Source organism: Nuphar pumila, chromosome 7 (genome assembly GCF_984573655.1).
Source record: "Nuphar pumila chromosome 7, dmNupPumi1.hap1.1, whole genome shotgun sequence".
NCBI lineage: Eukaryota > Viridiplantae > Streptophyta > Magnoliopsida > Nymphaeales > Nymphaeaceae > Nuphar > Nuphar pumila.
In genome coordinates, this window is record NC_143255.1 from 7,011,684 (window position 1) to 7,027,865 (window position 16,182).

Sequence of the window (16,182 nt, forward strand, 5' to 3'; positions counted from 1 at the left end):
TCTACTCTTAAGTTGTCTAATGTTCTTCATGCTCCCAACATTAAGAAAAACATTGTTTATGTTTCTAAGCTTGTCGATGATAATCATGCCTCAGTTGAATTCACTCCCTTTTCTGTGCAGGTAAAGGACCTTCGCACGAGGGAAACGCTGAGAGAAAAAGACAAGAAAACATGTACGTCTTCCAAGAACATATCTTGGATTCTGCTCTTCCTGCTTGTTTCATCCCGAAGAATTCACCTGTGTTATCTTCAGCGTCGACTAAGTGTGTTATGAATGTCTTTGAATGTAATAAGCCACATCTTTGGCATAGTCGGTTGGGTCATTGTTGGAGTAATTTTGTTGAAAAGCTTGTCTCCAATAATCTCATTCCTAAGGATAGTTTGAATACAAGGATGACTGATCAAATGTGTTTCAGTTGTCGTCTATGCAAGAGTCATGTATTGCCTTTTAATTTTGTTAATAAAAGAGCTTCAAAGCCTTTTGAGATTATTTGTTCTGACGTGTAAGGGCCTGCTCCTATTACTTCTAGTTCTAAAAGCAGATACTACATAATTTTTGTCGATAACTACTCCTGTTATACTTGGATATACTTTATGAAAAGTAAATCTAAAGTTTTTTCTTTGTTCCAAAACTTCCATTCTCTAGTCAAAAACCAGTTTTTTGAATCTATTCAACATTTTCAATCTGATGGAGGCAGTGAATTTTCCTCCAGTGACTTCATACATTTTCTTCAAATTAATGGGATAGGAAAAAGAGTATCTTGACCACATACGCCACAACAAAATGGGACAGCTGAACGAAAGCATAGACACATTGTTGAGAGTGCAATGAGTATAAAGCATGACAGCAATCTCCCTATTTCTTTGTGGACGGAAGCCTTTCATTCTGTTGTGCATGTGATAAATAGATTACCTATGACTATTTTGGAGAATAAGTCACCTTATTTCTCCCTTTTTGGTGTTCATCCCAACTACCATGACTTACATGTTTTTTGTTGTGTTTGCTATGTTCATATTGATGGGTCCTTGAGGCACAAATTTTAGGACAAGGCATTAAAGTGCAGGTTTGTAGGGTATACAAACGACTACAAAGGATACAGATGTTATGATCTCATAAGCAAATGCATCAAGATATCGAGGAATGTTATCTTTGATGAGTTGAACTTTGATCTTCAAACCAACATGACTCCTACAGATTCCCCACCAGGTGAAATTTATCATCCTTGGCTCAGCTCAGAACTTTTTAGTAGAGTTGATAATTGTCCTTCGAGTTGTATGCAGTCACAAGAATATACTGGCACAGAGGATGAGACACTGTCTTCAAGAGAAATGACATTACCGCTTGGACCAGACAGGTATAAGGGCATCATTTACACCCGACGAAATGGGGAGAATCCACCTATTTCGAGACAAGAGACTGAACAATCATCCACTTCCTCGCATACTCTTGATGACAGGAGGTCCACTCGTGTTCATCTCCCAATTGAAAGATGGGTTAGTTATGACAATTTGTCTATGGACTTTCAGTTGTTCCTGACGGCTCTACAAAAAGAGGATGAACCTGTCACATTCTATCAAGCAAATAATTCTAAAAAATGGGTGGAAGCCATAAACGGTGAGGTGGAAGCCATAAACAGTGAGTGTGGAACATGGTAGATTGTCCCCAAACCGTCCAACGGGAATGTAGTAGGATGCAAGTGGGTGTATAAAATAAAGTACAAGCCAGACGGAAGCATTGAAAGGTATAACGAGACCTTCAGCCCAGTTGTCAGAATGGGGGACCATTAGAATTATTATTTTCCTAGCAGTTGAACATGGATGGAAGCTCAGCCAGCTCGACATAAAAAATGTCTTCCTGCATGACGCCTTAAAGAAGGAGGTCTACATGGAACAACCTCCTGGATATGCAAAAGGGGATCCTAGGAACTATGTCTGCAGATTGAGGAGAGCCTTCTATGGGCTGAAACAGGCGTCCCGCTCCTGGTTTGACAGTTTTTCGTCTGAGATACAGAAACATGGTTTTCGTTGATCTCTTCTAGACCATTCCCTGTTTATATTCAAAAGTGAAGATGTAGTTACTTTACTGGTTATATATGTGGATGATATTGTTATTACAGGTAACTCAGAGGATCACATTGCAAAGGTGAAACAACTGTTAAGTCAGGGATTTAAAATGAAAGACCTTGGAGACTTACGATATTTTATTGGGGTGAAAGTTGATAGAAGAGAAGATGGGTTGGCACTCACCCAGCACAAATACACAGTGGATGTCCTGAAGGTATGAAGGAATGTAAGCCTTTAGCCACTACGAGCATTCTTCATCAAAATTTGAGCATCCAAGATGGGGATTTATACAAAGACCCTACCAGATATCGAAGCCTAATTGGGATGTTACAGTATCTTACGTTCACCCGACCTGACATTGTCTTCTCAGTCAACCAGGTATCTCAATTCATGCATGAACCACGCACTAGACACATGAAGGCGGTCAAAAGAATCCTTAGATATTTAAAGGGGACAGTTGGTGAAGGACTTCTCTACAGGCAAAGGCCGACAGGACAAAGCACACATAAAATTGTTGTCTACAGTGATGCGGATTGGGCCTGGGATCCAGATGACCGACGATCTGTCTCGGGGTATTGTGTTTTCATTTGACAAAATTTGGTCTCTTGGAGTAGTAAGAAACAGAAAGTTGCAGCTAGATCAAGCACTGAGGCGAAGTACTGATCTATGGTTGTTGCCACTACAGAAGTTACATGGGTCAGGCACATATTGACAGAAGTAGAAAGAAATTTCACGATCATCTTTTCTATGTGATAATCAAAGTGCTATCAACATGTCTTTTAATCCAATCCACCACAGTCGAGCCAAGCATATTGAGATAGATCAACATTTCATGTGGTAGAAGGTTGAAGAGAAGGAGATTGAACCTGAATTTGTGAGAACCGAAGATCAAGTAGCAGACCTGTTCACTAAAGGATTAACTAAAGACAGGTTTTGGATGCTCAAAAACAAGTTGTTCATGGTACAAGACCATGCACAACTTGAAGGGGGGTGAAAAACAGAATCGTTTATTGGACTGGATTTTATTGGAGCCAGATCCAGACATGTGTGTGTTATGCGCCAGCCACTTAATAATGGCTTTGTTGTAATTTCTATTTTCTGTTGCAGGGTAGTTTAGTACCCTAAATTATTGTAAACACAAATATATGTTAATGAAATCAGATCTGCAGCCTATGATTGCTGTTGTGGGTATATAGTTGATATCATCCCTTCCCATCGTGTCTTCCTCTATTCACTGCAACAGATCCTGGTGATTCAAGAATTAACACTGATCTAGGTATTCTTATACCTCCTTTCTCTTTTTGTTTTGCCTCCCTTGTTTCTTCCTCTTCTTCCTATGTTTTCCCTCCTTGATTTTCTTCACTTCCTTACTCTTTTTAATACATCCCCCCCCCCCTGTTCTCTTTTTTCTCTTCATTCTTCCCCCAGCACTTTCTTCTTCCATCATTTCCCTTTGTCTTTCCTTCTTTCTTCTCTCTTATCTTCTTTCTTTCCTTGCTACCTCCATGAAATACCAATAGTATGAATTCATTCAAATTATTTTCCATAGACCCTCTAATAAAAGCATTAGACATATAATGATCATAAAAGTACTTAATTATGGTCACTTTGTATCACCAAATGGAAAAAGTGTTTTCCTTTTCAACCCAAGAATTTATGCTCTTCAAATACCTTGTTCTCCTTTTCTCGTAATATATTTGCAACAAATGGAGAAACAATTTCTTGCCAGGAATCAGATCTTCTTGAATAAAAGCTCAGGAAACTAAAAAATGTGATGATATTAGTGTTATCTATATAAAATGACAATATATACTTATGTACTTTCCAAAACTTGAACAGTAAGTTGGATTGGAACATTAGTGCCCTTGTTACTTCTAGCAAGTTCCTATGTTTTCGTTCAACTATTGTTAGAGAGTAGACACACAACTATGCTGACGGAGAACTCCTTGTGTGTATCTATGCAATCAACTCTATCACAATCTTCCACGCAAGTCACAACTAGGCCTCCAATGCATCAGCTGATTAACTTCGTAAGCCTCATATTTGCAATTATGGCATGGCTAACAAGATAATGCAGTGTACTGTTCACTAGGGTTGCTTTGGAGTGAGGAAGGAAGAAGGTGAGAATGTCATATACCATTCAAGTATAGGCTAGGGCACATACACAGAAGGCACTCTTCAGGCCCATTTCATTATTTTCTTCCAGCCTCTTAGAATTTCAATATTTCTTTCATTACACAACAGGAGTATAACTCAAATTTCAATTAATGAGATCAGGTTCATTATTTTCTCTTTCTGTTCATCGAGAGTATGAATAAAATATTCTCAAGGTTTCATTTGCTACTGATTAAGTAAACACAGGAGTTCCCAGCAATCCCAACCAACTGGAAATTTCTATTGAGAATAGACAAATCCTCTATAGTTGTAGCTAACAAATAGATTTCACCATGTATGTGCGAACAAATAGATTTCACCATGTATGTTACAAACAATCTTTTTTAATGTTTTCTCTCCAACTTCTATCTCTGAAATCCTAAGATTTGCTCGAAAAGATATGCTCACTGCAGCATCCATCTTGTAACAGCTAGTAGTGTTGTATAATCAAAGCATTTCAGCACTAAATAATAATGATAATAATAATAATCATAATTTTATATGTTTCCAGTTATTCTCTCATTTGTTCCGAATAAAAAAGCCTACAAATTCCACAGAATTTCATCTTCTAAAACAGTTACTGCATGCACCAGAGTTCAACTGCTGACTGGTGGTGGCATTTCAGGGAAAGTACAGGATAAATAATTCTCAAGCAAGTATACAATGCATAGCTTGAGAAAAACGACAAAGCTGACTTGCAGAATATCTTTTACGCAGCACATGAACCCATATAAAAACAAGAAAGCATCAGCACCAATTTTATGAACACATGCACATTTTGAAATATTAAATCCGTTGCCGTAGTGGTACATGTTGATAGTTACAGCAACTACTTAAATGGAAAATGATGATCAATGCCATGCAGAAAAATTGCACCAATAACCACAACACACCCAATCCTCATGATAAGCAATCTTGCTGCAATGGTTCAAGCTTTGGCTAAAAACAGCAAACCACATTATTTGCACACTCAGATCAGGTCTCTGTTTGAAACTTTGAAAGAATGTCAGCAAAGAAGCATGCAGGAAGAATGTTAAAACATATTATAAGTACATAATAAGAATGGATGGCATGAAAGGGAAGAGATACCTTTATAGATATTGGAATCATAATTGAACACAAGAGCTCAAAGCGCAATGGTATGACAACAAACTCGTACCAGGGTGCATCCCTTGGATACCGAACATACCATTTCTACATCAAAGAAACAAAGGCTTCACCATTTTGTAAATGCTGATACTATTATCAATTTATTTCCAACAAAATTAAAGAGAAGAAAAAGTGCTTAGTGTAATTTTTGGAGGCAAAGAAACAGTTACCCCATGAAATGGCCACAAAAGAATCAACGAGTAGTAATAATAAATCCCACATGCACAACAGGAACCACATATTCATTAATGAATGAAAACTTTTGCTAATCAAACCTAACCTGGAAATAGTTGCAAGAAAAAATTGATGTTGAATAAAAAACGAATAGTAAGAAACAACTGGCTAGATGGAGGTACAGATGGTCGAGTACTACCATTTCCTCCAATGAGTATGGATTATGGAATAAAAAAAGGAGTCTGATTCACTTGATTTTTCTTAGAACTTGAAACAAGATAAGAAACATGTTCCACCAACACTACATGTCTAGAAAGCCACGGCCCACAATGTTTAGAAACTGGACGAAAACAGTTGTAGTAAAGTCCGCGAGTTTTCTGGATTTTTCAGAAAAAAACTAAGGGATTATTCTCGGTATTTTTTATAATAAATTCATTGATATTTATTAATCGAGGAACTTTTGAACATTATCAAGTTATTTATCTTATACGAGCTTTTTAGACACTTTTGGATCTAGATCTCGGTAGAAGATTCACACAGATCGGCATCCATGAAATCCAGTTTTGAGGGTACTTTTGACATTCGCGAGATTCACTAAATTTCTGGGTTTACGATGTTCGGATCCAGTATGGATCCAAGCTTATAACAAGGACTCAGATCTATTTAGTGGATCCGGTTCGGGTTCAGAATAATTCAGAGACGGATCTCTAAAGAGATCCAAAACACTCAAAACCTTTAAGGCATGAGATTGTATCCATTAAAAAAATAAAGATCCAATCCCAGAAAACAATTTGGATCCAAATATAGATCATTATCAATAAACATCATAAATTAAGAATTCGATTCAGAAAGATAAATCAATTCTCAAAACATGTGAAAACCTTATTATATATGTATATATACATAAATGCTTGTGGTTGGATCCGAGATCCAAACAAGACCTAAGATAATCTCACATAAGAAAATAAGGATTTTGGATCCATTCAGATCCAAACCACACTCCATATATATATATATATATATATATATATATATATAGAGAGAGAGAGAGAGAGAGAGATGGAGTTGGGGGCAGGTTATATGTGCACCCCCCGAACACGCACTATAGCTACAGTGCGCGTTCGGGGGGTCTCGACTGAGCGCCACGCGGCGCTCAGTCGGGTGTGCGGGGGTGTCGTACACTAGTCTACGGGTTGTACGGTGGTGTACGGTGCCCCCGTACACCCGACTGAGCGCCATGCGGTGCTCAGTCGGGACCCCCGAACACGCACTGTAGCTACAATGCGTGTAGCTACAGTGCGTGTTTGGGGGAGAACACACAACACCCTCTCATGTAGTTGGGTCTCAAGTTTCCTCATCATGACCAACTCCACACTAAAAATGAATAAAGAACTACTTCCATTTCATATTCTTTGGTTGATCTTACTCAAGGCCCAGAAAAGAAACACACGTTTTGATGGGGAGAGGATCAAGAGAATGTGTTCCAGACACTGCCAAATGAAGTCTGCGAAGCACCGGTTCTGGCCATGCTCTTCTTTCCCTATGTGAACTTGAGTCATCAAAGTTGACTCAGACGTGCTAGGCGGAGCGCACCTACAGACACGAAGCATTTTCGTTTGTGAACCTTTCTTATTTCAATGTGCACCTTTTTCATCTTTCGTAGGGGCCTTTAGTGTTACCAGGTTAGGATGTCGACATCCCCCCCCCCACCGGTTACAGTCCATTTAAACCCCGTATGAAGTTTTTTTTGTTTTTAAAACCTGCAACCTCCCTCGTATCTCTGCCTCTCTCTTTGTTAAAATCCCACAACCTCGCCTCTCACTCTCTCTCTCACTCTGAGTACTCTCTCTCTCTCTCTCAGCTTATCCTCTCACGTACTCCCCTCCCCGGAACCCCTCGCCGGGGCCTCCTCACCAAAACACCTCATCGGGACCTCCTCGCCAGGAGCCTCTCTCTCCCCTATAAGTCTCCCTCTCTCAATCCCTCGTTCCTCTCTCTCTCTCTCTCTCCCTCCCTCCTTTCTTGTTTTTCGTCGACAAACCAGAGCCACCAATAGTGGTGGCTCTAGCTCGACAGGAGAGAGGGTGCCAAGCAACCTCTCTTGTACGATGTTGGCAAGATCAACAGCAGCCAGAGACTGTTGCTTTTTCAAGAAGGGCGGCTAGAGGGAGGGCCCGATACCTCTCCCTCTTGCTCCTCTTATCATAACGTATGTGTTTTCATGATTTTTAGATTTAAAAATTTTGAATTTTTGACTAAGTATTTAATAAAATTGATAAAAACCGTGCAATTGGCTTTATATGCATTCATGTTGTGTGATTGAATGTGCATTGTGGATATGTAGTGAAACAAGTGCATTGCATGTTCACTGAAATTTTGTAAAAAGATGCATAAATCACTTTGAGATACTTTTGTGGCTGCTACATAGAGCCTGCGAGTTTGCGTGACATGTTTTGATATTCTTGACAGAGTGGCTCAATGTTACATACTATTTATTTATTTTTGTTTCTATGACATTCATTTTATTGGTTGATAAAGTTGGTTATTCCTTCGTTAATTCAATGTACTATCTCTCGTGGTTTGGTATTTATTATATTTGTGAGACCCTGAATCCTTGAGTTCAGTTTCTGCAATTGTTTTAAGAAAAAAAATTCCACTTTTCACGAGGATAAGTTGGGGTCGTTACACCTTATTCTCTTCATCCAAGCAAATTTTTTATTTCTTTGTATTTTCACACTTGGTGCCTCTCCATATTTGTTATTACATACCACAACTACTGAATTTCCATGTAGAAAGCTTGGATAGACTTGTTTTCTTGCTCCAATAACTTTAGCTCCTGAACCAGCTTGAACTTTCTAGCCTAATTGGTATGTTTCTACCTTGTTGAAGAAAGTTTCAAGCATCCATTACATCTTTAAACTTTGCTAAGTGGATGATTATTCATTGATCAATGGACCCAAGTAGCCAAGACTTGTCTCAAGCAAGGTTGTACGTATTGTATTGTAACCCTTATCGATCGTGCCAAAAATAAGATATGTATTGTATCATATCGTAAAAAATCATAAAATTTGAAAAAAAATCTAAAAAAACGCAAAAATCAGAAAAAATATCAAAAATTTTAAAAAAAATCATAACACACAAAACAATGATGAAATGCACAAAATGCAACCGTAAAATCACATGTGAAGCATTTACCTTGACTCATTACACAAGTGCCCCATTGTCATGAGGGATCATTTGAAGCCATAGTCCTCTAAAATAGCTCAATAATGTTAAGATATATACTTATATATATATATATATACATACATTGTAAACCGAAATACCCATCAAGGGTATTTCGGTCTTTTCATTGTAATAGGGGTCAGCCCATTAGGGGCTGACAACCTTTTTCTTTTTCTTTTTCTTTTTCTTTTATGTTTTGTATTTTTAATATTTTAGGTTTTTGTGTCTTTGGGGCAGCTCTAAAGTAGTTGTTGGAGCTGCTCCCAACGGTCATAAATATGACCATTGGGAGCAACCCAACAACCGCTTTGGGCTTCTACCTAGTGGTCTCATTCTTTATAAATAGGCCCAAAGGCCTTATTGTTGTAGCTCTCTCAAGAGAGGATTTTTATTCAATAACAAATATATTTGACCCTTGTGTGGGTGTTGTGGCTTATTCAATCAAGTGTTATACTTGATTGAAGTGTGTTCTTGCAAGTCCATAAGTGGCGTATTTTGGTTTTGATCCATTTCATTACATGGTATCAGAGCTTTGGTGCTCTAAAATCAATTTTTAGAGGAAAGATCGTGAAAGCATCAAGAGGATCATGAGCTTGGCGAATACAATGAATCATAGAGTGTTGCATCAAGAAGCGCACCATCTCTCAAGTAAATCTTGTATTGCATTCTCTTTCTCTTCCTCTTCTTCTCTTTACTCACTCTCTCTCTCTATCTCTTCTCTTCACATTGTAAAGAAATGGAGAATGAGAGGGAAGTAATAGTCTTCATTCTCATACGCCTAAATAATACAAATTATGTGATGTAACATCCATAGTAAAACACAAAATATGGGAAAAGGGACTATGGGGTTTGGTGGACGTTATCGAAAAAGAGCCTAAACTCATTCTTACAAAAATTGACAATGGGAAAGAAGTTGCTTTTCAAGGAAAGGAAATGGCTAAAGTCGTTTTTTATTATGAAAAAAGATGGAAAGAATGGATGATGGGTCATTCCAAGATTAATTGGATGGCTAATCAATAGTGTGGACATCCATAAGTGTTCTAGTTTGGCGAAATTTGATTTCGCTAGTGATGTGTGAAAATATCTTAAAAACATGTATAGTCTTAAAGATATTGCTCACATATGTAATGTTCAAACAAAGTAATAACCATGACTCAAGGAGAGATGAACATTAAGGAATACTAGAATGCACTCTCTCTTCTTTGTGATGAATTGGATCTTCTTGAGTCAAAATAGCATTGCCTACAAGATGTAGAACTCCATGAAAGCCAAATTAAAACGGAGCACTTCTACCAATTTATTAATGGGCTTAGGCCCGAATTTGAAGGAACCAAGTCGGCTCTCTTTCGTAAAGGAGGTGTATCATCCATAGTAGAAACTCTTCAAGAATTGACTATGGAAGAAAATAGATTGAAGAAACCTTCTGCTTCAAAAGATGAATCAGTGTTTGCTATGTCAAAGCTCGATAATCATACTAGAAGTTATAAATCTCTTCATTTTGTAAAAAATGAGAAAGGAAGAAACCCCAACAATTATGAAAGAAATGAAAAAAGGGGTGACCATGAATACAAAAAGGGCAGAAAAATTATTTGTTATCACTCTTATGAACCGGAATACATCAAGTCATTTTGTCCCAAAAGAAAGAAAGAAGATCATAGAGATAATAAGAGAGTTGCTTCGGTTGAAAGCCATGATGTAGATGACTTCAAGTGTATCGGCTTGTTATCTTTGGCTCAACTAATGGAGGCACAAAAGCGATGCTCAAAGGTCAAACTTCTTCCTTCTCGAGAGCGATCGTATCTACAAATGGGAACCCAGGTAAGACTTCTTGGATATTTGACTCTGGTGCCTCTTTTCACATGACTCCAAATGAGTCTATATTATCCAAATGTCATACTAACTCAAATGATTCTTATGTTTCAACCGCCGATGAAACATCTTTGAAAATCAAAAGTCTTAGAGTATTTAAAAAACAACCAATTTTTCACATACCAAATATTCGAGTGGTACCAAAAATGAATTTAAATCTTTTATCCATTTCTCAAATTACGGATCATGGATGCAAAGTCATATTTTCATCTAATGATTGTTTAATACAGAATCTCCAATCCGGGAAGCCGATTGAGCGAGGCCATAGAAGAGGAGATCTATATAAAATGGACAATCTTGAGCTATCAAAACATAGTTTTTGTAATTTTATGGAAAAGAAAGACAAAGAAAATTGGCAGAAACAACTAGGACATCCTAGTGAGTCCAAACTACAATTGTTTTCATTTCTTACAAGTTATAAAGGAAAAGATTTTGTGTTTGAAGAATGCATTCTTGGTAAAATGAAATCCTTACCATTTGAACCAAGACATTTTATATCTAAAAATCCATTTGAGTTAGTACATTCAGACGTATGGGGACCGGCTCCAGTTGTATGCAAAGGAGGTGTATCTTATTATGTTGTATTTGTGGATGACTATAGTTAGACACTCTTGGATATTTTTTCTTAAACAAAAATCAGAAGTGTTTGATTGTTTTAAAAAATCCCATCACTATACAAAGACTCAATTTAAAACCAATATTCAAATTTTTAGAACTGATTTCGGAGGAGAATTTGTGTCAAAAGAGTTTGAAAATTACTTTGGCCTACATGGGATTATTTATCAAAAATCTTGTCAATACACTTCTCAACAAAATAGACTAGCCGAAAGGAAGCATAGACATATCATTGATACAATTAGAACACTTTATTTTAAGAAATGTTCCTAAAAGATTTTGGGTCAAAACCGCCCTTATGGGAGTTTATCTGATAAATAAAATGTCTTCAAAAAACATGGAAAATGTCTCTATGATTGAAAATTTTCTTAAAACAACACCCGATTATAATAGGTTAAGAGTCTTTGGATATAAATGTTTCGTCCTTACTAATAAAAATGACAAATTTTTCCCAAAAATCTATCCCTTATGTCTTTTTAGGCAATATCGAAAACCAAAAAGGATATAAATGTTATGACATTAAAAGAAAAAAATTATATGTTTCACGAAATTTTATGTTTCTTGAAAATGAAAATGGTTTTAACAAAAAAAATCCAAGAGAGTTGTGATTATTCATTTCTTTTTTACCTTATCAATGAACATTAAACATGTATTCACGATGTGCATGAGAGTAAAAATAAAAACACTCATAATGCAAATGGAAATATAAAGGAAGGTCTTAGTAATGAAGATATATATCATGATAATATACAAACCTATATTCGACGTTCAGAAGACCATCCACCATGTGCTTTGGAAAGATATTCACAAAATCAAGATATGGATTATTCTAGTATTAAAAGATCCATAAGAATTTCAAAAGCTCTTAGTAGATTTGTATCATATGATTCTTTTGAGCCAAGGTATAGATCATGTCTTATAGCCATACATTCATATATAGAATCAAATCCTACTACGAAGCCAGAAATCATCAAGAGTGGATTAAGGCAATGAATAATGAATTAGAAGCATTAGAAAAAGAAAAAACTTGAGAAATCCAAACATTACCTAAAGGTAGGAAAACTATAGGATGTAGATGGGTATACAAGGTTAAAACTAAATGGGATGGAACATTAGAAAGATATAAAGTTAGGCTATTAGCCAAGGTATACAATCAATAAGATGAGATAGATTATGATGAGACATTTTCTCCCGTCACCCTAATGAATGACCAGTGTTAGAACCCTGATTTCTATAGCCTCAATTAAAAAATGGCCAATCTTTTAAATGAATGTAAAAAATGTCTTTTTAAATGGTATTCTGGATGAGGAGGTGTACATGGATCATCCACCAGGTTTAAGTTTAGCACATGGAAAAATCCTTCGGCTACGCAAAGCCTTGTATGGTTCGAAACAAGCCCCCAAAGTCTGTATGATAAATTCAGTAGTGTGATGACACTTCATTTTAAATCTTGTTATACTGACATTGCATTGTTTGTTAAGTCTTCCAATGTAGGAATGATGATATTACTACTCTACGTAGATGACATGATTATCACAAGAGGTGACAAGCAGTGAGTAAATCAAATCAAAAATGTCCTTAAAGACAACTTTAAAATGACAGATATTGGTTTTTTACGTTACTTTCTTGGAATATAAATGGCTTACTCATCTCGTGGTTATTTTTTGTACAAAGCAGCAGAAATCATAGAATGATCAGGACTTTCAGATGACAAACGAGTTGATACTCCAAAGGTCATCAATGCAAAAATGAAGATAGATGATGGAGAACCTCTGAAAGATCTAACTCCATATAGACAAATGATTGGCGTCTTGTCTTATCACTTCATTACTCGTCCTGATAATTCTCATGCTATTCATTATGTTAGTTAGTTTCAGCATGCTCCCACTACAGTACATATGAGTGTTGTAATGAGAATTATTAGATATATTAAAATTCTATTAATTATGGATTATTTCTATCATCCACTTTCTCATTAGTAGTCATTGCATACTCTATAGGGAGGGGATGTAAATGATAGACGCTCAACCACTGGTTCTTGTATTTTTTTAGGTGATTCTTTAATTTTATGGCGATGCAAAAAGCAGCAGAAGGTGTCTCTCTCCTCCACTGAAGCTGAGTATCGTGTCATGACAATAACTACGTTTGAGTTGGTGTGATTGAAACTAAAAGATTCTATGTGGGGCTCAGCCTTCACTGCAGAAACTAAGAAAAGAGAGAGAGAAGAGGGAGATTCACAATGGCTGGGGGCGGCGCACGTTAACCCAACCTCCCAGCCCTAAACATTATAAATAGGTAAAGATACAATAGCTGGAAAAATTACAGAATGAAATGGCATTGAGCATGTGTTAAAAGTTAAAACATAATGTGCGTATGGATCTGGATTTTAACACCCTCCCTCAAGTTGTACGTGGTCTTGGAGCATGTACAACTTGCTCTTCAAATACCAAAATTGATGTCCTGTTAACCCCTTGGTAAACAAGTCTGTCACTTAATCTTCTGTTCGAACATGACGTAATTCTATCTCCTTCATCTCGACTTTCTGTCGTATAAAATGTTGATCAATCTCAATGTGCTTCGTTCTGCTATGTTGAATAGGATTACATGCAATGTTTATTGCGCTTTGATTGTCACATAGAAGAAATGATCGAATAATTGTCTCTCCAAGATCACTCAATAAGTGTCTAATCCATGTAGCGTCTGTCGTGCCTGCAGCCATCGACCTGTATTCAGCCTTTGTACTTGACCGTGCCACTGCCTTTTGTTTTCTGCTGCTCCAGGACACTAAATTGTGTCTAATATATACACAATATCCAGAGACAGATCGTCTCTCATCTGGATCCCCTGCCCAATCTGTGTCTGTATAAGTGATGAGTTCATGCCCTCTATGCAAGTTATCGTTCTTGCGATAAACAAGTCCATCTCCTATAGTTCCTTTTAAATATCGTAAAATGCGCTTCACAACTTCCATATGACCTTCCGTTGGAGCATGCATAAACTGGGATACCTGATTGACAGCATAAACTATATCAGGTCTGGTAAAAGTCAAGTATTGCAGCATCCCCACAAGGCTTTTATACGTTGTTGGGTTGACACAAAGATGGCCATCTTCAGAGCTCAGCCTTTGATGTAATACACTCGGAGTGCTGACTGGTTTGCAATTCGTCATCCCGGCTTTTTCTAGAAGATCAAAAGTGTATTTTTGTTGCATGAGTGTCAATGTGTCTTGTTGCCTATCAACTTCCACACCAAGGAAGTACCTCAACTCCCCTAAATCTTTCATCTTGAAAGTTTTCATTAAAAAATGCTTCACGTCTTGCACATGATTATCTGAGCTCCCAGTGATCACAATGTCATCAACATATATAAGAAGAAGTATAACGATGCCTGTCTTTCAGTAAATAAAGAGCGAGTGGTCCAGAGAGCATCTTCTAAAACCATAGCTTTGAATTTGCATAGAGAAACTTTCAAACCAAGAACGGGACGCATGTTTCAACCCATACAGAGATTTCCTTAGTTTGCACACCCAGGCAGTAGGATCCTTTTCGGCATAACCAGGAGGTTGCTCCATATACACTTCTTCCTTTAAAGTTCCATGCAAGAATGCATTTTTAACATCCATCTGGCTAAGCCTCCATCCTCGGTTGACTGCTAGGGATATGATGACACGAATTGTACTCATTTTGACTACTGGACTAAAAGTTTCATCGTAATCTTCACCATATTGTTGTGTGAATCCCCGAGCAACAAGTTGCGCTTTATATCTGTCAATACTTCCTTCAGGCTTATACTTTGTTTTATAAACCCATTTTGAGCCAACTACATTCTTTCCTTTTGGCCGAGGTACTATTTCCCAAGTCTAGCACTCATGAAGTGCTTCCATTTCTTCATTCATAGCTTCAGTCCAATGACAAGATTGAAGAGCTTGATTAAAGCAAGTGGGTTCATCATGTTTTGTGAGCTGAGACATAAACAATTGGAAATCAAGAGAAAATGTCTCATAACTCACCCATCGTTGAATAGGATGCCTAATGCGTGACGGCCTTTGAGCCGGATCATTAGCGATGCTTTCCACATTCCTCTGCTTTATATTTTTGTCCCGTCTAGTGTATATCTGTCCAGAAAAGCGTTCTACTGGGGTTGGTTCAACACGCATCTGTGAGTCATCCAAGCCCCGGCTCAAGCCAAAGGAAGTACAATTCGCCTGACATGTTTCTTTTGTATTAGCAAAAAGATCTGCGCTCATCCATGAATCATATACCTCTACTTCTCGAGATGGCAACGCTTCAGAGTCATTTACCTGAAAATTTTGTTCATCAAAAACAACATTCCTAGAGGTCCTAATATGTTTTGTAGTAGGATCATAGCATCGATAGCCTTTATATTCATCCGCATACCCAACGAATCTGCACTTAACGGCCTTGTCCTGAAACTTATTTCGCAGAGTTCAATATATACATAACATACACAACCAAAAACACGCAACTCATCATAAGAAGGATGTTGCCCAAATAAAGTATAATATGGAGAGTGTTGATCCAGAAGTGTCATAGGAAGACGATTTATGACATGAACAAATGTATGAAAAACTTTTGTCCAGAGACTAACGAGCACATTGCTATCATGTAACATGCTCATCGCACTCTCGACAATATGCCTGTGTTTCCTTTCTGCAACCCCATTTTGTTGAGGTGTATGAGGGCAAGAAACCTGTCGACTTATTCCTTTATCCCGAAGAAAGGCAATAAACTCGTTTGATGAATACTCGCCCTCACCATCACATTGTAAATGCACAATATCACAGGAAAACTTTGTTTTGACCATCGAATGGAATTCCCGAAATACTTGAAAAACTTCATGCTTATGTTTCAAGAAATATATCCAAGTATAACGGGAATAAGAATCAATAAAATAACATAGTAACGACTACCGG

General features: G+C 37.3%; 1 protein-coding gene across 3 annotated transcripts in view; it reads right to left on the minus strand.

The window, feature by feature from the left end:
- The window catches only part of LOC149831012 (phospholipid-transporting ATPase 2-like), a 160,628-nt gene that overhangs the window by 103,382 nt on the left and 41,064 nt on the right, over window positions 1-16,182 (minus strand). For all 3 annotated transcript variants that reach the window (XM_090013608.1, XM_090013607.1, XM_090013606.1), the window contains exon 8: window positions 5,307-5,411. In XM_090013608.1, coding sequence (XP_089869734.1) covers window positions 5,307-5,411 — 105 coding nt within the window. The remainder of the gene's footprint in view (window positions 1-5,306; window positions 5,412-16,182) is intronic.